Genomic DNA, 21,502 nt, shown 5'->3' with positions numbered 1-21,502 from the left:
TTACTTATGAAAGTGAAAGTAATGTAATAAAAAAATAATTTACTGGAATATATAATTCAAAAGAATTTGTACTAAAACTGCAATGAAAAGACATAAAACTTGTTCTGAGATTGAAGTCCAGCCTAACTTTTCGTTCTTGGAAAGTGAACGAACAGCAAACGATCTTTTAACACATTCCCTTTGTAAATATCGCGAGTTTTTATCCTTCATTACTCAACACAACATATTTTTCATATTAATAACATGGTGTTGCGCGATGGCCTGTGTACAAAATGAGTATATCTATTTTAATAAATCATCTACACCGATCGCGTCTTAGGAAACTGCGTCTTTGAAAGTTGTATCTAGATACTTACCAGACTCATATAGATTGGACGACTCGAAATAAATTAGCTTAAATGTACCAGCACTTATCTATCTCTTACTCAATGGAAAGTTCTCTTCGTATCCTTATCCTCTTGGGCCAGGAAAGTTATAGATGCTGCACGGCACTTTATTCAATATTTTCTAGCAGTTGTTTATAGTGGAATGGATAAAATCTCTGGAAATTTGTTTGCAATAATTTTTTTTCAAAGCTAATTATGGAAATTTTAATTTATTTATCTCTTAAGAAGTTTAGTATATTGGATGCTGGTTACGGAGGGAAATTTGCATTTATGGCGCTACGTTTTGCAGAAAAGTAGCGGCAGAAGCTCGTCAAGATTTTTAAAACGGGTCGGACAAGTCTTAATCTAAAAATTTCTATCCTTTCATTTTTTATTGGTCAGAAACTTTGTGTCGTAATATGATCTTTATTTGCTCGAACGGCATCGAATTACTTGCAATCGGTCGCAGGCTGCGTAAATTTGAGGCTCGTATTTTTGAAAATCATGAACATATTACAACAATTGTTTGTTATATACTATCAATCTATCACAATTTAATCAATTTTTAAATGTATTTTCTATGATTTTTCTGCTCTTAAATGACAATTTATGCCGGAATCTTTTCAATTCTATCTAAGGTAAAAAATCGAGAAAAATAGTCGTAAATTATTGAAGCTTCTCTTTGAAGAAAATATTTGTCAAATTTTTAGTTATAATTTTTAGCCATTGCACTGAAACATGCAATGCGTTGACACGTTGCTTTAAACTACGTGAATTGTTAGCACTTGGTACATTATAAGTAGCTTTAATCAGAGAATAAAAGCAAGTGGGTGCAGGGAGTAGGCTCGTGATCATCATGCTATAAAGATAATCCAACATAAACTATGAGCATGTGGTAGTCAAGATTGGAGATATGCATCAAGTGCACAATTTATTTTTATATTGACCTTTCTGAAAGTAATTGAAAAAGAGCGCAAAAGTGAAAGAGCGCAAGTAATTTATTTTTAAAAGATGCTGCCTATTAAAATTTGAGTGTGTGACAGTCAAGTTTAAATGTCTGCATTATGTTTTGGCTGGCATTCATCAACATGTAAAGAAACTACTTCAAATAAAACTGTGATCATGCGAGTCAAGATTAAAAGTTTGCGTTGAGTACAGGATCTCATTCATTAAGCTATTCCAAATCAACTTGAAAGTTAACATTAAAGGTCCGTAAAAAGTTAACATTAAAGGTCCGTTAAAATTAAAGGTCCGTATTACGTAGAGAGCACAAGCACGGCGGTGTGGTGCAACTTGCATTATCTGTCCCGCGGTTGTTAGCCTCTCCGGTCGCACTCGCGCATCCGCAGTTTTGCCACAACGGAAACGGATGCGCGAGATCCTGGCTCTTTTTGAGCACGGCTTGGAATATAACTGATGTCAACATTCTCTAACTCTACTATTTTCAGTAAAAAGTTGCATCGAAAAGTCAAGTTACGTTCGGTAAAAGCTATAATATTCTACGACTGAGTGCGAACTGCCACTTCCAACGTCTCGCAGCTACACTTAGTGTCTCTCATCATGTATCTTTCAACAGTTCATAACATTGCGGGATGCCTGTATTTGTACTTAATCGTGTGAATAGAATAGAAGTGTCGGCACTGAGGAAATAGGCCCATGACCTGTTGCCGATTCTTTTACTTTTCGTGACTTGATTCACAAGGGATCTGGCCTTCTGAACCCGATCTTTCCATAACTGACGATTGATTGAGATAGCTGCTGGACTTATTGTTTGGTCCGTAAGGTGCTATAGGCATTTCAAGACTGAACATATGCTCCTGCATAGCTTTGTCTAGTCTGTTCATGAAGGCGTTCATATGCGTTATGCCATTTGATAATCAAATACTGTTGATGAACCCATTATCTGTGCGTAGGGCACCTTACTCTATAATCATCTAGTGCACTTGCGCGCAATTGCGTCATAGAGTTTTAATCCAAAGTACAAAGCCTCCGGCAGGGAAAACGTTCATTATCAACCAAGGATTTTGGAGACAGTCCACGTCGACACTCGGTAGGATGCCAAGAATAAAAATAATCTATATGTCTTCATAGTTTTATTACGATGCCACGATATCGTAAGAATTATTCGAAATATCAAAGACAATAGTTTGCCTAAGGGTCAGGGCTGATGTGAGATCACTCGCCTTCAGTAGCGTCACCAGCCTGTTTGTGACGTCATCACCCTTGTGCTATGACGTCACTTCTCCTCCTAACGTCTTACGTTGCAAGAATTTCGTCAGTATTTCTTAATCAAGTAAAACTTTAATTTGAAACTTTACCCTGGCCAATTCCACAGAATATGTCATGACGTTTTGAAAGATTATGTGTTGCGTATTTGATTGTGTGAAGCTTTGCAATGGAAAATATCCTGATCGGACTCGGATATATGATAACCATTCGAGTCGTTATATTGCTTGGAAAAATAATTCACGTCCAATCGTGCTCCCTATAAGTCTATAAGAAGCACGATTATAAGAAGCAGACGAATATAAGACCTGCTATAAAAACTTGTTAGTAAAAATCATAGATATATAGGATTTTTCAAGTCTGATTTCGAAGTATCTGATTTTTTATGAAATTTTGAAATGTGAGCTGCTAACCAGAAATCAAATAATTCACTATGTATAATTCACTAATGTTTAATTATGAGGAGCAACTACACAAAGTCACCAACTATGCTCGACTTTACCAATACTTGCTTCTAATTCGATTAATTAAAGTTTAGGGGAGCACGAGCGCGGGCGCATGACGCCATCGCCATATCAGCACACGGCGCGCGTCAGCGTCAAGGCCTCGCGGCTACGGCTATAGCCACGACCGCGAACACTGCTTCCAGGTTCAGATGAGATGCTTCAACCGTACTTATATGTTCTGTGGAGCTTAACATGATGGGTGCATTAACTATGCTATGAGAATATTATTATTATATTCTGCTATACTTTGTTCGCAGTCGCAGTACGATAATTGCGTTATTTTTTATCGAACTTCCCAGTGGTAAATTTATCATATTCATGCGATACTTGGCAGTTATTGTGAAGTTTTTTAACATGAAGGGGCATAGCATCCACCCTGGGTTCATTCTGATAAAATCGAAACGTATATTTTCACTATTTTTTCACGTTTATTTTTATTTTCACGTTTTTCACGTTTATTTTTATTTTCACGTTTTTCACGTTTATTTTTATTTTCACGTTTTTCACGTTTATTTTTATTTTCACGTTTTTACGTTTATTGCATAATAGTTTCGTGATAATCGTTTATATCACGAAAGATTTTGCATAGCGAATGAATAAGCATATAGAATAGATTAATAAATGCCTACGTATTGCTTTCCAACAATAATAGTTCTTTTAAACAAGCCTCAGCATTAACAACCTTTGAGTTCTACGCCATTCATGCGTGGCCTTGACACCGTTTGCTGGCGCTTGCTGAAACTTTGAGTACAATATCGTTTGCTGAATTTAGTATCGGTTGTTGTACATTAACTTTCATTTTGTGCATTATACTGTATTTTCCATTCATCGATGCACGTTTCATCTAAGACTTATTTTTATATACAAAGTCCTGAAATGTTACACATTTTAAAATTCTATATCAAAACTCTCAGGTAGACGTATAGTCACAGAATCGTTCCAAATTCGCTATGTCACACATGAGTTATTGAACTATCGCCCTAAATTTTAGCTAAGAATATCTTGATTGCTTAGATTCGTCATCTTCCTCTGGTATTTGCAGTGAACAAAATTTCACCGTACGCAGACGAACGTAAATTAATTTAAGACTATGTACACTTCTTCCGCATCGTGAATGAGCACTCACAACCCACATACACAACATAATACTGCCGTAGAAAGGTGTCCTATAGTCCCTTAAAAACGTAGTTTTGTCATTCAAAATACGGAATTGTCCGTTAACGCAGAACTTCCTTGCTGTGGTGGCGCGCATTACACACGTCTACTGCTGTTATCCAAGGTCGCAGAGTGCATGTATGGTAAAATCTTAATGCTGGAGATATTTCTCGCATGTTTCGATGCCGCTCACGATGTGTTATGTGCAAAATAAAAAAAAATGTGCAAAACTGATAGGCTGCGGGTACTGGTTTTTAAATTTTTAATTTTTGCGCGACTTCTCCTACTAAACAAGTTCTCTTAAAAATTTATAGTTGGAAGGGGTTTTGCCCGTTAATTATGTGCATAACATGTGGGGCTTTGTAAATTTTGAGGCGAAGAAACAAAAACTCAAGTAGATTACAATTTTTTTTCACCACATTTGCATATTCTGTGACAACATTTTTTTTAGAGTTCCAAACAATTTTTATGAATAATAACTTCTTCTAAATAATGTTACAATGAAAAATTAATTTCCCTAGGAGAAACAGTCAAAATTTTTTAATTCAAATTACTTTCTATCACGAAAGTATTGCTCATATTATTTTCTGTGCATTTGAAGAGTAAATACAGGCTTGCTTAAGACTTCAGTTGTTTGGCTTCAGGTGCCTTAAATATATAGGATACGCTCGAGCACGCATCTCTCTTCAAAGTTCAAACTACGTCACGTTTCAGTGGATATCCTGTATTTGGGAAGGCCTTGTAGCTTGCAGTTTGAAGTTTTATCATGTTGTTGAAATGTTACAAGATTGTATAAACAAGTTTTTCTTATGAAACTTAAGATCTCTTAATTGAAGATTATTATATGCGGAGAAATAATCGAAATGTTATGGTACTTGAGCTAGTAAGTAAGCCTAATATTAGTTTTTCTGCTCAATTGAAGAAGAGGTCAACGTTAACTGTCGTTGCCCATTGATGATTGAACAAAATGCTTGAATACTTTAAATTGCGCACAACACGAGCTGCCAATTTACATACTGCTTGCAACAAGGGCTCTTTGTAGAAGACTGTGTTTGCTCGTTATTTATAATGAAGGTACAGAGCAGTCAAGTCTTATAATATCTTTGCTTGTTATTTGTAATGATGGTACAGTGCAGTCAAGTCTTGTAATATCCCATTGCTGAATACACGTACTGCTTAAATCATTTACTATTCTTTTCTGCTTTGCCCTTTTGCAAACAGGGATTCTGGTCAAGATGGCTGTTCTTTCATTGCAAGTGAAACAAATGTGGTCGTTCTTAGTTTTATTTTTTGCTGGTAAAAAATGCATGGACGATATTGAGAGTTGTCGGAATCCCATTAGACGGCCACTAAACTGGGTGGAACTAATAAAATTGTATGACCTAGAAATTTGGTGTAAGCAAGAACACTCAACTAGTACAGAGGGAATTTATTTCCAAATTCAAATTATACGCATTTATTACCGTTTGCGTGTTACACCTTCGCCAGTTATACCACCGCTCATAAGCTTATACAGGACAGATCAGAAGTTCTCTGACGCGGAATATTTCCAAAAAAATTATCAAATTATTTAGTTAATTCGATTTACGTAAGCGGATGACACAGAAGGCCTTATTAATGAAAAATAATAAACATCTTATGAACGAAACCTAATTGAATTTTAACACTGCCCCTTCACAGTTTTTTATGATAACTAGCATCTGAAATTCTATTTAGACGAATGTTATTTCTGTCCTCTCCACAGATTTTTTTGTTTTATATAGAATTGTTCTGCTCACGTGGTACTTTACTTTCAAGGCTGCATAAACATCCACGACACTTTTGGCAAAAAATGTCGCGCCATTTTTAAACCAACTTTGTTTCAAAGTCAAGGTATTTTCTTAAGATTTCAGGACAGGATTTGCGCCTGTGGTTTAAGTCAAGCGTGACTCAAGGCCGCGGTCCGCAGCGTGACTTAGATGATCTGCATTATATAATGATCGTTCCCAGGAACATTGAACATTGAATGAGATGTTTGCCATTTTCCAGTAATTTTATAAAAATTTTCTCAAAAATGTTAAAGCAAACTTGCAGGCATTGACGTAAATAATTTTTGAAGCCATCTGATCGTCATGTCGTGCTTAGAATTGATGCATTTTTTGCCTTATAATTTCACTCTGGATATTTTTTTCACTCTGGATGTTTACTGTATGATATTCTCATACAGTATTATATTTTTTATATTCTATTTAGTTTAGTTGATGCTCGCGCTTTGATAGATGAGATTAATTAAGGATGGAGAAGATGAATTAAAAAAATACAACTTTTGAGACGATGAATTAAAAAATTAAAAAACTTTTAATGATGAATGTACAAAAATTTCCCATGTTCTTTACTATTCAGTCTAGATATGGATTTTGTGCCAACTATTCTTTTGAAGATAGCATTTAGTAATGCGGTATTTCTTTATCTGTTTTAAGACGACAATCGTTCGGTGATTCATGCCATGCCTAGCGGGCACTTCGCTCTGACTACTCACTCAGCCCCGGATGTTGACTCAACAATAGTGAATGCTTGCTCAGTATTTGCTTGAATAAAGTAACGGCTGAATCACAACAGCCGCGGTCCTTGTTGATTAAAAGGCTATTGATGATTGACTCACATTGATGAGTTGTAATCGTTATTAAACATGTCTCAGATGAGTAAGTTTGCTTTGTTCAAAAATTTAAACAAAGCAAATAAATAAATTTAAACTTTTAATGTCTAAAATAATTTTGAGTTTGAGTTTGATTTTGAACCCAATAATCGAATTTAATTTGCTTATTCTTAGGTTAAGTTATAGATAATTCTATTATATTTTCTATCGTGTCCATTCGTAAACGTTCTAAGTTAATTTCCATGATTCCCTCTTAAATAATTTTTAAAACCATGAAATGAAAATTAGATCTACAAAATAAATTGATGTCATCGATAATAATTGTTGGCGGAATAAAAGTTATTCTGACGGCGTTACCTGAGCGTGTCGTACGCCTGTCGCCGCACGAGCTGTGGCTTCTCACCATACAGTATAACATCCTGCCTTGTGCCTGCTTCTCTTCTACTAGAACGTATTCCTTCTCATGTCCTGTATTGGGCGTGCAGCCAAATATTGAAGAGACCATTGTTTGGAATTGTTTTTGTGTTTGTTCCTGGAAATGTAGTACGGTATCTATTACGTATATTATCTACACTTATAGAGAACTTTTCAAATCAATAAGAATGCTTTTGGTTTAAACAGGAGTAAGTTGGCGTGTGGTGAAATTAATTCAATTAGATGGGCATTATTCGAATGAATTAATTATGATAAAATACTAAGGAATAATAATGGTGTATCACAGATCTTGGGATTTCTCCTTCTCTTTTTAAAATTGGAAAAATCTGCCACGTATTGTCAGATAAGTAACTGAATTAGCATAAATATTATTCACTACGAGGTCAACACGTAAGTTATCATACAAAATGATGCTGGTGAACAATTGGATGCTGATTTGACATGCCTCTCATAAAAAAATAACATTTCTAACGACCCTTAATTCAATCACAATAAATCAATATTTTGACAGTGATTCATAAGGAAAGAGCACATATTTTCCAACATACGATCTTCATAGCATGAGATGTTGAATGACATGGCTATTACGAACGCATCGCGATTCCCTGAATCGGCGACACTACTGATTCATCACCGGATGTTGCTTGTGACCGGTCTATTGCTTTCTTGCCCTATGTACACATGACGCGTCACTCGACCGTTCTTCGGATTTCCTGAATCTTCTCGAGATAACAATTAGAACATTTGAAAAGTCAAACCGCTAAATATTCTTCATAAAACTAAACAACGCCATGCAACACATTATATAAGCTTTAATTCAGCTTGGATTATGCTTCTCTATATGATAGATAATGATAATTTTTCCAAAAAGTAATAGTTATGATACAATTGTTTGATCCATGCACTGTTCGAAAAACTACCGTTAAACGATTTTACCGGCGCTTCAGTGACCGGCCGGCACGTGAAAAGACACCGTGTGTCCGTTCTTTATTCCAATTTAACACTAGAAACCCGTAAAACAAGTGGAAAAATGACGAAACGGTATATTTTCACGGGGTGGCCGGTCACGGTTTATTTTCACGCCGGTGTGGCCGCATTTTCATGGTTTTTCTCGAACAGTGTGCAGACTCATACAATTTACAGAATATCTATTTCTCGGTTTGCTGGAGGAGATTCTAAACATAAAGATGTTAATCATTGAAAAATACATTTCAAATGTCAATCGTTCTTGCAATCATTTTAAGTGATAATTTATCCAATATTTTGCAAAATAAGATTATTTACGCTAAGATCTTTTGAATTTTTGATGGAATTTATCTCGTGAAACTCGGGAGATGAAATACTCGCGGTTAACCGCTGTATTGGCACCCGGACAAATACATTTCAAATGTCAATCGTTCTTGCAATCATTTTAAGTGATAATTTATCCAATATTTTGCAAAATAAGATTATTTACGCAAAGATCTTTTGAATTTTTAATGGAATTTATCTCGTGAAACGCGGGAGATGAAATACTCGCGGTTAACCGCTGTATTGGCACCCGGACACATGCATGTGACGGACGCCGCGTTAGTCATTGCCGCACTCACGGCTTTGTTTCTCACTTATTTATGAAAGGATCGGAAATTCCCGGAGAATTAGCTGGAAAGTGCATCATTCACGGAGGATCTGAGTAACAATCAAATTTATAGCCAGTTACAAACTAATGTTCGGCGTAGCGACTGAGAAGTACATCCTGTTAATAAACTTTTTCGTCACAAAGCACATTGAATGATACAAGAACAGAACCGCTGCTGCCTCTTAATGGGATCGAATGGAATATTCCTGAAATGTTTATAACATATATAATAATGAAGGCTAGAATTTCACAGTATGCAATGGGAATATTTTTGAATCGTTTTTAAATAAAATGACTCATTCGAGACTCGTCGATCCAATCCTCTAATTACATCGTGTCTTGTAACAATAATAATTTGCTAAATATTTTCCAATATTCGTATCATTAATAAAAAACATTTAAGATTGCTCTAACTCCTGAAAACTGATCTAATATAATTAGAACTTAAAGAATCATTGCTCATTAAATAAATAGAGTGCATCCACTCATAGCAATAATCAAGCATACTTTTGTTTAGAACAGCAAGGAGAAGAATGCCTCAAGTCTCAACTTGGTCAAGATGTTGCAATGAAGCGTAATGTAAATAAGAGGGTAACATCTCCTCTTTATTCAATTTCATCATTATTTTTGATTATCCAACCAATCATGTCCCTTGAGTGAATTATTTCTTCGACAAGTATGCAATAAAAAATGATATCAAACTACGGCGAGACTTTCTTTTTGCACGAGTCATCTTAAAAAGTCTCAAAGTTTAAAAGAAATATAATATAGAAAACACTGTGTGGATTTGAACCCTATACTACGCACAAGCCCTGCTTATAAATGAGTTCTAACAACACCCAACAATGTACGTGAAGAATGAGATCATGTGTTTCCGTGACCGGAATGCTATGGTGCAGTCTGACGTGCACGCGACAACGATCGCCAGGTCACGCGACACTTGGTTTGTGCCATTAAGCTGATGGGGCAACGATTTTTATTTATTATCCTTTACATTCATCCATATTATAGCCGTCTGAAATAATTGTTTGATTGTGATGTAGGATTTAAGACATTATTGGACGAGTAATCACTCGTGTCCACTTGATTCCACTTGCTTTTGGGTTGAATTTGTGATGATCTTCAATTATTAAGTGCTTAGTCGGCCGCTTGTGACAGATAAATGGAGAAATAATGCTTTATGGGCGATCGAAATTCTCGGTTCACGTTTACTGTGAATGTAAAACGAGCCCACGATTTTGAGAAAAACGAACCATGAACATATCAAATCCTTTTTAATTCAAAATAATGACTAAATAATGAGGGTTTAAGCGTGATAAAAACTATCGCACGAGGGAAAAATGAGGAGCATTTCAAAACAACTACAAACGGATGGTATTTATGAATGTATATATATTGACTCAAGACTTCCTTGAATTCAGTCGAGTATTGATGAATACCTGTTTACAGGTTGACTTACATTAAATATTCATAAGTAACGTCTGCACTGTTGCTTCGAGTTGACTTGGCTGTCATAGCAACCAGCCATCTGTATTTGAACGCTAGGCCTTCATTTTTTTACAAGTTGTCGTCACGCTCGCGTTCGCCATTGCCCACACAACAAATGTCATCGTCACACAACTCTTGTCATCGTCGAGGCCTCTACTCGCCTGGATCAGTCAGCATGGTTCTGTCATAGACTTTATTATCTTTCACTCCGACACTTGTGATAATCTTTGATGGTGACCGCCTGCAAAACAGCTATTCTGTGATAGCGACACGAGTTCGTTTTAAAAGTTTCGATAATAATTGAACTGTTCTCATGTGCAGTTATTAGCAACACAAATGAATTCTTATAATTTAGTATGAAGTTCGCAGTGAATCATGCATATCCTATATTACTATGTATATGTTTCATAAATGGCATAAGAAACACTGTTAAAATCAGTATATTTATATTGAAATTCATCTCATGGAGAATAAATCGCTCGATAAGATTGAGGTTAATGAACACGGGTATTAGTGAAACCTATATAGTCTTGAGTGCAAGTCGATGTCGGTGACTTGTGACGTAGTTAGTCAATTATTCCTTCTAATCACATGACCACTAGGAGCAGTGGACTGTATGCATGACCGAAAACCAGTCGATGTATCCATGGTTACATTCACTGAAACTCTAGAGAATGGCATCAAAGTTATGTATAATCAATGCCAACACTCGGTGACGTTGAACATCTGTTAAATCTTGAACCGTCCGTTGAACACGACAGCTATCTGACGCTCATTCCTGGTATTTTCAACGATTTCTTGATAAGTTCAATTATTTTGCTTTGAACCAATTATTTGGAACCTAGAGTGATTTTTACAATGTGAATACGAGACAAATAAATTCCTTTTTAATAATATATGTTTGTTATGCCGTATTATCTATTTTTCTGTATGTAATTCTTATGTAAACTCTTAACTATTTAGGGGCAGTTGAACTAATTAGATAATTTACGATAATTTTGTCCACACGTGATGCTCATTAATCCTTTTTGCTTCAGTTATACCTGGACAAGTTCGGTTACATGAACTCCACAGCCACGAACCCTGAGAATGGCGCTCTCCTCTCAGAAGCCGCAGTGCGACAAGCAATACTTGACTTTCAGGTGAGAAATTTCTTATTAAACTAGGTGACAATTTGGAAGTTTTTCATTATTTTGCAAATATTTTCAGCATAATTCAGAGAATATACAGTAATTAAAAAGTATATGAGAGTAAATAAAGTTTTGTTATTTATTTCTTCCACAAATACTATCGAGCTGTGGCAGGTTTTTGTTTACTGGATCGATGGCCATCAGTATGCAAGGCCCTCGTTAGCATGACCGCTCCTGAAGCACTTCGTGGTACAGCGATCAATGCAGAGCTATTAACCAGATCTTAAATTATTTATTGCCTCCATCATCGTCTAGTAAACGATTCGAATTATTCCATTCTAAGTATTCGTAAAGGTATATTGGCGGCGTCACAGTTTTAGAATTATTCTTTGTAAACCTAATTGATTTATTGTTACTGGTGTCGTCTGTATAGAGTACTGCATGTTAACCCAAGTATCGCATTAAGAATTAGGCTTAATGATCACAATGGGGTTAATTGAAGTAAGTTTAATAGATTAATGCTGCTTTTTTCCTTGAACTTTCCATACGAGGTTCAGAAGAAGAAGCAGGTTTGATAAGCTCGTGTAGCTATTTCCCAATACTCTGCTTACGAATTTAAGAAGAAGAACGGTAAATGGGCTTATCTTAACTATTGCATCGTTCTCTTCTTACGAGTATCATATGAAGAAGTTCAATAAGTTTGATAGGCTTATCGTACGTAGCTATATCCTCGTACACTACACAACGGTAATTGAGTACAGGATAAGAAAATCTAGAGACAAAATTCTAATTAGAAAACGGGACAATATCGATATTTATCAGATTTTTGTAGTATTGTTCAAAAGATGGTAGATTATTTGAAATATTACACTTCACTATACAGATGTATTAATTGTGTGGTAGGCTTCTTCTTATACAGGGTGTTTCAGAATTAAGTAACCCTTTTAATTTGTTAATAAATAAAAAACTAAGAACGTTATGAAGTTGAAACTTGTTTTGTTTAAAAACTAGGATACAATATTACCATAAAAATGTTCTTCTTCTAAATAAAGCAAGTTTCAACTTCATAACGTTCTTAGTTTTTTATTTATTAACAAATTAAAAGGGTTACTTAATTCTGAAACACCCTGTATTATTTCCTGTGCGCGTGAATTTATTTTTGACCCATATTCACTGTAATAGAAATTGTCGTTCAAATAATTTTACTATAATGCAGTACATCATTTGTCTCTAATGCAATATTGTTGCCATACTGCAGGCATTCGTGGGTCTGCGGTAATATTGCAATGTAATATATACTTGCCTCTAATGTAATATTCTTGCTGACATTCGCTGGTCTGTGATTAACGATGCCATAAATAATTTGCCTCTAATGTAATATTGTTGCCATACTGCAGGCATTCGTGGGTCTGCGGTTAATAATGCAATATTTTACTTGTCTCTAATGCCACGTTGTTGTAGGCATCCGAGCGTCTGTGATTAACGATGTAATTAATTATTCGTCAATAATATAATATATTTACGTTGCTGCAGGCATTCGCAGGTCTGAATCAGACCGGCAACCTGGACCAGGAGACCGTAGAGATGATGAACAGACCGCGCTGCGGCAACAGAGACATCATCGGCCACGGCCCCAACACTCGCCGCAGGAAGAGATACGCGCTCCAGGGTGAGCTCATTTCTGTGTCCATCTTTAACATGGCGGTAGTTCACTTTTTTATGTTGGTTTTAAGATTATTTATAGGTCTTTTGTTTGCTTATGTAAATTATTTTTATGAAACATCAACGTCAAATGATTGCTCGAATCGTACATTTAATTAAATGTTAATAGCAAAGAAAACTACAAAACTATTCGCACTTTCATTGAAAAAAATTTAGAGGGCGGCTCTATCAACTTGGAGTTACTAATAAAAAAGGAAATTCCTAGTATTTTCTTTGCTTAAAAATTTTCCTTTACGAGGCTTGAAAATGCGCTTGAATTTTTGAGATTCGATTATAAATTTTTCTCGAGCTCTTTGTTCTCAATAGTATCACAAGACAATTTTTGTGTTGTTTCCTTATTGAAAACTAATTATAAATAATTGTATCGCAAGGAATCTGGTTCACTCATCGCTTGTTTGTTCCCAGGTTCCAGGTGGAGGGTGCGAGACCTGACCTACCAAATCTCCAAGTATCCTACAGGACTCAAGGCGAGCGACGTGGATGAGGAAGTGGCTAACGCTTTCAAGGTTTGTACTGTGAAGCAAGCCTGTTTAAAATCCCTTCTCGTTATTAAAATCGCTAGTCATTTACTAAAGAAAATCAGAAGTATTTTACAACAACGAAAGAATAATTCCCACCAGGCAAACGACGTTGAAACAACGTTTAATCAACGTTGATTCAACCAACAACGTTTATTTTAACGTTCATTCAACGCCGTTTGCCTGGTGGGAAGTAGAGGGACCTAACCACACGGAAGAGTAAGTTCTAAAAGTCTATAAGTAAGAAAGGTGCGCTGGCTTGTAGATTCACAACAATCTACAATTAACGAATATTTTGCCTAACATCCTTCACGTTTTCCACGAATCTGTTGCAATGTTTCTTAGTGTTTCACTGAAATCTGTCATCCTTAGCTTAGAAAGAAAAAATCACCCGTTTTATCCTCATCCAAAGTATAGCAGTCTCAACGATAGACAATTTATTTAAGGAATGCCACTTGACTTTTACTTTGAAATTTATTTACACACACATAACTTTTGCCGATTTGCTTGGAGAAGCAAGCAGGAATACATCGAATAGTTTATAAAATATCGATGGCAACTTTCGTGAAAATCCTTTGTAGTTCAAGTTTAGAGCAGTTGAATTTCATATATCAACATATTGCTGTGTTAGTTTTGAGAGAGGGCAGCATCTAATGTTATATGTTTATCTTGATTGTGCTGCATAATATCAGAGTTACTTGTCCTATCTCTTGCTGAATTAGACGTCGACCATTTAATGTTTCATTAAAAATTGATTTTCCGTGAAATTTTTATTTTTTCGTTCTAGCTATCTTTAGATGGAAATTTATCATCTTTAACAAGAATTTGTTTATTAAAGTTTATTTCAATTGCCGAGTTTCTAATGACTTTCATGGCTATTAACTCCATAGGTTTGGGAGGACGTAAGCAACCTGACGTTCCGACCCACCACCACCGGGAAGGTCCACATTGACATCAGGTTCGAGAAAGGGGAACATGGGGACGGCGACCCCTTCGATGGCCGCGGGGGGACCCTCGCCCATGCATACTTCCCCATCTACGGAGGAGACGCTCACTTTGATGACACTGAGCAGTGGACCATTGATTCGTTCGCTGGTGAGGCTGAGCGTCACGTGTTCTTAGTGTCAAATTTTTTGGTACGAAACTTTTGAGTTTCATGAAACTTTGGGGTTCAATAAACTTTTGAGTTTCAATTAAAATTAAACTTTTTTGAGTTTCATCAAACTTTTTCTGTTCTTGCTTCGCTTTGTTAGAATTCGCTAGAAGTATTTTGCTCGCCTTTTTCTATTTAGGATTTAGCGTTCATCAAAGTAAGCAAAAGACTGAAATCCAACCCCTTAAAGTCATATAAACTGCAATTCTGCTTCTTGCCGTTCCGATCCTAATTTGCAAGTTTAATGTCACCTAGCTCGGCCAACACATAACATCGACCCTATCTCAGAGGCTCAAAACTGTAACTCATTCAGTTCCTTCAGGCACTAACCTGCAACTCTCCCTGTCCTCCCAGGCACTAACCTGCAACTCTCCCTGTCCTCCCAGGCACTAACCTGCAACTCTCCCTGTCCTCCTAGGCACTAACCTGCAACTCTCCCTGTCCTCCTAGGCACTAACCTGCAACTCTCCCTGTCCTCCTAGGCACTAACCTGTTTCAAGTGGCGGCGCACGAGTTCGGGCACTCACTCGGTCTGTCGCACTCGGACGTTCGGTCTGCGCTCATGGCGCCCTTCTACAGAGGTTACGAGAGGAACTTCGAGCTTGACGATGATGACACTCGGGCGATCCAGGTAATTCCTGCACAGAGCTGCCAAGACCATCTAAAAGAATTAGAAATGCATATTACATCAGAAACTTTCTGAAATCCACTTTATAATCATTTAAAATCCTTTGAAGAAAATATTTTGCATGGTGCTTTACATGATGACTATTCAGTTAATGATTGTATAATGACCACCTTCAAGCTCATTGATGAATTTTAAAAATAAAGGTTCATATCGGATAGTATGGTGCTTTTCCATTTCATAATACATCAGTGCATCTCCATTCAGAATCTCTATATTATGGGTAATTAAATTTTATTGAAAGTAATTTGTACGGTAATTGAATTTTATTCATAGTAATTTGTACGGTAATTGAATTTTAGTGAAAGAAATTTGTACAGTAATTGAATTTTATTCAAAGTAATTTGTACGATAATTGAATTTATTCAAAGTAATTTATCGTTCAGGCATTGTACGGCAAGAGAGAAAGTCCATCTCAGTCAACACCAAGCCGCGTGCCCACCGCCGCCACCACCCGACGCCCCAGCACCGGGGCAGGCACCGCTGGGGTGCTCTGCAGCGACGCCTCCGTCGACACCATCGTCACCATGGCCGACAAGAACACCTACGTCTTCAAGGGTACGTTTTTATGATTAAAATCTTACAATCTTAATCTTATTAAGATTAATTAAGATTAAAATCTTTCTATTCGCAGCGAAAAGATTGGCCTAAGCTTTGGGCCAACTCAGTGGCGTGATACAAGAAGAGAAATGCAAGTTATTAGACAGTACGGCACATCTGAACGCATTCAAAATTTTATTTGTTCGTGCAGTATTATTATGAATGGGAAACAGGATTTTACTTTATCATTGTCACGTTTGAAGGTGGACTCGGAACTATCAGAAATGTTAAACTAGAAACTCACAACTGTCTGGCTGACAAGTTAATTCATGTTTCCTAGAAAGTATTTGCGAAATGCTGCTGCCACAGATAGAGAATTCGGATGAAAACGCAAATCGAAAATATTCTGAACCTTCTCGAGGAGCCGCGTGAAATTCTTAGAACTTGCGTTGTACTTACTAAATTTATAGTTAAACTGTATAAATTGCGTATGAGATTTCTCACGAAGTTTTTTATTATTTGGGTGGATTCAAGTTGTATTTGAATGTGTTTGAAGAAAGAGAGGGTAATGTGTGTTGATAATTTCATTTTATCGAGCCGTTATTGTGACTTAAGATCGAAATGAAAACTGGAAGGACTACAAGAGTTCTACTCGCGAAATAAATAACTGCACGAAAGTGATGATGACTTGTTCTCTAGGCTCACAGTACTGGCTGCTGACGGATTCATCCACCGCCCCTGGCTATCCTAGATCCACCACTGCAGATTGGGGTGGTTTGCCTGGGAACCTTGACGCTGCCTTCACCTGGTCCAACGGCAAGACCTACTTCCTGAAGGTACCAGCTATTCCACGTCATTGAACTTCTATATTTCTCTCAGTGATTAATTACCGACGTTCTGATTTAAGACATTACCATTTTCAACCGGTACTTGAGTTAGCTTAGTATAAATAATTAATCAGAGGTTAAATTATAAATTTGGTAACATGGAAACGAAACTTCGTGAAAGCCTCTCATCAAAACACGTTTTATTGTGATAAAAATTGTCTATTATTGATTTCAAAAACGACTTCAGAAACTTGTAAAATGTCCTTTCCTAATTTTCCGACATAAACATGTCAGAACATAATCTACCGAAATCAGACGAAGAAGAATCACGTTATTTGCACGGTATTCCCCCTCAGGGCTCGGAGTATTGGCGGTTCAGCAACATGACCATGGACCCCGGCTACCCCAAGCCAATCTCGAAGGGCTTCGCTGGGATCCCAGATAACGTAGACTCCGCTTTTGTCTGGTCAGGGAACGGAAAAATTTACTTCTTCAAGGTGAGCGACAAGTATTTTTTAACATAACTAAATTTAGATTTGTTTTAGTTAATTTCATGTATCCGTGTGACCTAGAAAAATGTAGCTATATTAGTTTTTATGTGTTGGCTTCTCTACTCATTACATTGATTGTACTCCTGGCATTAATTTTGAATGCGTACAGTTGAAGAAGTATTAAAATATTTCTCATATTCTGAAATTTAAATATCCTTCATCAAAATTTACTTCTTAAGTTCGATGTATAAGGCTTCAATATTATAGGGAAGCGATTTCGGTTCGTGGAGTCTTTTAGTATAAATGTTAATATTTTAATAACATTTGGACATTTTTGCCTCTCAGAACGACAAGTACTGGCGATTCGAGCCCACGGCGCGTCCCCCGGTGGGGGCCAAGTACCCCAAAGACGTGAGCAACTGGGAGGGCATCCCCAACAACATCGACGCTGCCCTACAGTACAGCAACGGCTTCACTTACTTCTTCAAGGTGAAGCAGACATAGTATTTTATTCTCTTTATTGCGAACCATTTATTCTGTTTATTGCGAACCATTTATTCTGTTTATTGCGAACTATTTTATTGCGAACCATTCATACCATTTATGTATATTTTTAACAATTACAGTGAATGATTAAATGAATTACAGGAGATATAGATGGCTGGTGGGGTTGTTTAATGGTATGAAAGTTTATTTGCATGTCAAATGAGTTATCCTAGAATTAATTACTTTGGCGTTATAATAAAATCATAGTATATGGTGCCATGTGGTATATTTCTGGAACACACAAATCATCGTATATATTAAAATTTGCAATAAATACAAATGATTTATTTTTACAATAACTTTTTTTCCTTGTCATTAACATAATTATAAGAGTTTTTTTTTAGGATGGCATGTACTGGAGGTTCAACGACCGCACCTTCCGTATCGACACCGCCGACCCTCCCTTCCCTCGGCCCGCCGGCTACTGGTGGTTCGGCTGCGAGACATCGGGTTCTCAGGTACGTTGAACCGTCTTGTGGTGGTTCGGCTGCGAGACATCTGGTTCTCAGGTGAGTGGAACCCTCTTGTGGTGGTTAAGTTTTTCGCTCCACTTACATGCATAATGATTCGCGATGGTTCGTACCATACAATGATCGGTCCTTCACCAGGTTGTATTCGTTTATGAACTGATAGCTTTGATGATTTTAATTCGTCTCACGTCCTCAATGCTTTCTAGCTTCCTAAACCTTCCATTTAAATTTGCCACCGGGTAACGTAAAGATCGTTAATCTCAACCGTGCTGCAAAAATATTTTATTAGTAGTTCTTTAACTTGTTAGATCTCTATATCAATAATTATCCATGTGTTTTTCAGTTTGTTTCATTGCGTCGCAGGTCTTCTGTTTTGTAAATTTTTATGTTGAATTAACCATTTTAGTTATATTTTAAATTTCTTCTTGACTTATCCAGATTTGTCTTGCATTTGTGTGACTTGATGTGACTTGAGGCAATGCATGCTTTGTAACTATCTTAATCAGTTTCATGATAACCTCTTATAATATTGGCATTTCTTGTTTGTTTTACAGACTCTTCTGTCCAACCGGAGAACAGATGAGATTTCTCCATCCGACTACGACGTCCGCGAAGACAATTTCGACGCCGGTGAGTCTCAAAAATCTCCTCTTGTTTTACTTCCACTTACAATTTTCTAATGGCATGAATGCCAATTAGAGTACACAAGTAGATTAATACATATATTCTGTGACTATTTTGTTCGCATACTGATTATGTCCTTTGTAGCATTTTTTTAACTAACATACTATAAATTGGTCCCTGTTACTGCCTTCTTTATGGTGAATTAACATATAATTTAATGATTTGTATTGATTAGCATGATCTTCGGCGATTGAATATTACCCTCATTTGTAACTGTCGTTCAAGTTGACCCTTCCTTGCTTCTCAATATTTTATTTTATGCTGCTTACATTCAGTAAATTTGATTCATGCAACCTAAGGTAATTTGTTAAATTTAATACTGAACTAGTTTTTCGCTTATAAATTAGTGTTTGCCTTTAGCCTGCCATTGTTATGTTTGAAATTATCATGTGAACGGACGAATTTCGTGAGCTGTTGAATTCAATTCATGTGAAGTTTCCTTCGATATTTTATTATTCAGTGTTTACAAATTTCTTTCCGAAAAATTGTGTTTGTATTAATTTTTCATAAATAATCGTCTGTCTCCTAATTAAATTTTGATCGAGTTCTCGAAACTCGGACGCTATGTCGAATTTCTAACTTAATTATTTTATCAACTAACTGCTGTTTCAATATCGTATTTTTAATAATTTTCAAAACTTTCGAATAAATGAACTCTCACAAATCGTCTCGAATGGTGTAAATTTTAATTACTGCTTCCTTCCTCTTCACTAACAAACTTTCTCCTTTCTTCCTTTCTACAAAGAGCTCACTGAGGAAAGCGGTTCGTAAGCTATTGCAACTTTCTTTTTGATTCGAATATGCAACCGTCTTTTTTTGACAATATATGCATTCAATGCGAATGGAGTTCAGAATAAATTAGAAATACTCCGCGATTAATTCAAGATTATTTAGCAATAGTTCCTAGGGCTTTCTAAATGCAGTGTTTTGATGTTCTGTTACGACTCAAACCGTGATTATTGTCTTGAAAATTTCCAAATTTGACTGAATATTTTGAGTACGACTTATATCCAAGCAGTTGTTCGCTCCTTACGTTTGTTACTATGCAAAAGGAATTGTGATGCATGCCGTTCATACGTCAAAAATATATTACTTTCATACCCAAACTGAGCCTCAACTGTCATCATGGTCAGCAGTTTATTTGAATAATTTAGAGATTGTTTACATGTATAAAATCCGATCTGCACATTCAATACATGCGACGTATTCTAACATAAATAATTTATTTTTGCGCTATCGCTTATTGTTAATTTTCGGCAATAAATATGCGTTGTATTGATATCATTCTCCGGCACTGAATTAAAGTCCAGAATTTATTGTTTATAACCGCCGAACCATGACGCAACGATGATATTTTCCCGTTGAATTATTTGGATCTTGCGTGTCTTGTCGCTATAGTAGCAAATTTGTGCACAAGTTTCTCACCACGCTTAGTGATCGATTATTCTTTTCCTTACAATGATTTCAAATGAAATCGCGTATTTATTTTAAATGAATTGGATAGCATTAAGAAATACAATTCTCTTTAAATGAATGTAATGAATTCATTTTATCCGAGCAGCACATTCAATTCATGTGACGTGCTCTAAGATAAAAAATGTTTCCATCGCGACATCGCTTATTGTTAAATTTCTGCAAAAAATATACGCTGTACTGATATTATTTATAAGTTCGGTGGTCACTCAGTCGGAATTCAGTCAATATTATTTGATCGGCGTCATTGTGGCGTTTTTTACATTGTCCGAATAGTGTTTGTTTGAATGCGTGATTCGGCACTGAATTAAAGTTCAGAATTTCTTTTTATCACCGCTGAACCATGTCGCAATGATGGTATTTTCTCGGTGAATTATTTCGATCTTGCGTGTCCTTACAATGATTTCAAATGAAATCGCCAATAAATTTTAAATAAATTGGATAACATCAAGAACGTCAAGAAATTTGATTAATTTGAAATGAATGACAATTTGGAACAGACAATATATAAAATTTTCTTGTATAGATGTTTATAAATAACATTCAATATTTGTTTGGAAAAATTAATACTTAAATCATCATAATATAATATTAATAAATAATCAATACAGTTCAATATTTATTAAAAATTATGGATAAATAATATTTATCCTAATTTACAATATTATTATGTTAATAATTTTTATGGCATTAAAATAATAATATTTATCCAAAAAAATTGAAGAATCGAAATAACATTTCGTCTCATTAAATTCATTAATTTAATTATTTATCTCAAATTGATCGCTTCATTTAAGTTATCAAATAATCAACTCGAAGTGTTGTATACATGGAA

At 36.0% G+C, this 21,502-nt stretch overlaps 1 protein-coding gene across 4 annotated transcripts in view; it reads left to right on the top strand.

Annotated features, from left to right (window-relative positions):
- LOC108667780 (matrix metalloproteinase-2) overlaps positions 1 to 21,502 on the top strand; it is a 28,661-nt gene that overhangs the window by 1,613 nt on the left and 5,546 nt on the right. For 3 of the 4 annotated variants that reach the window (XM_018154846.2, XM_018154847.2, XM_018154848.2), the window contains exons 2-12: positions 11,466 to 11,570; positions 13,092 to 13,227; positions 13,686 to 13,786; positions 14,689 to 14,893; positions 15,434 to 15,582; positions 16,023 to 16,194; positions 16,876 to 17,012; positions 17,360 to 17,500; positions 17,840 to 17,983; positions 18,385 to 18,498; positions 19,065 to 19,140. In XM_018154846.2, the coding sequence (XP_018010335.1) occupies positions 11,466 to 11,570; positions 13,092 to 13,227; positions 13,686 to 13,786; positions 14,689 to 14,893; positions 15,434 to 15,582; positions 16,023 to 16,194; positions 16,876 to 17,012; positions 17,360 to 17,500; positions 17,840 to 17,983; positions 18,385 to 18,498; positions 19,065 to 19,140 (1,480 nt within the window). Of the gene's footprint in view, positions 1 to 11,465; positions 11,571 to 13,091; positions 13,228 to 13,685; positions 13,787 to 14,688; positions 14,894 to 15,433; positions 15,583 to 16,022; positions 16,195 to 16,875; positions 17,013 to 17,359; positions 17,501 to 17,839; positions 17,984 to 18,384; positions 18,499 to 19,064; positions 19,141 to 19,939; positions 20,040 to 21,502 lie in introns of those variants that run through there. The other variant, XM_018154849.2, reaches the window with a different exon arrangement.

This window comes from Hyalella azteca, unplaced genomic scaffold, assembly GCF_000764305.2.
Source record: "Hyalella azteca isolate HAZT.00-mixed unplaced genomic scaffold, Hazt_2.0.2 contig3349, whole genome shotgun sequence".
Classification (NCBI taxonomy): Eukaryota; Metazoa; Arthropoda; class Malacostraca; order Amphipoda; family Hyalellidae; genus Hyalella; species Hyalella azteca.
The sequence above is the reverse complement of the archived record's forward strand: the minus strand, read 5'-3'. Positions and strand labels throughout refer to the sequence as shown.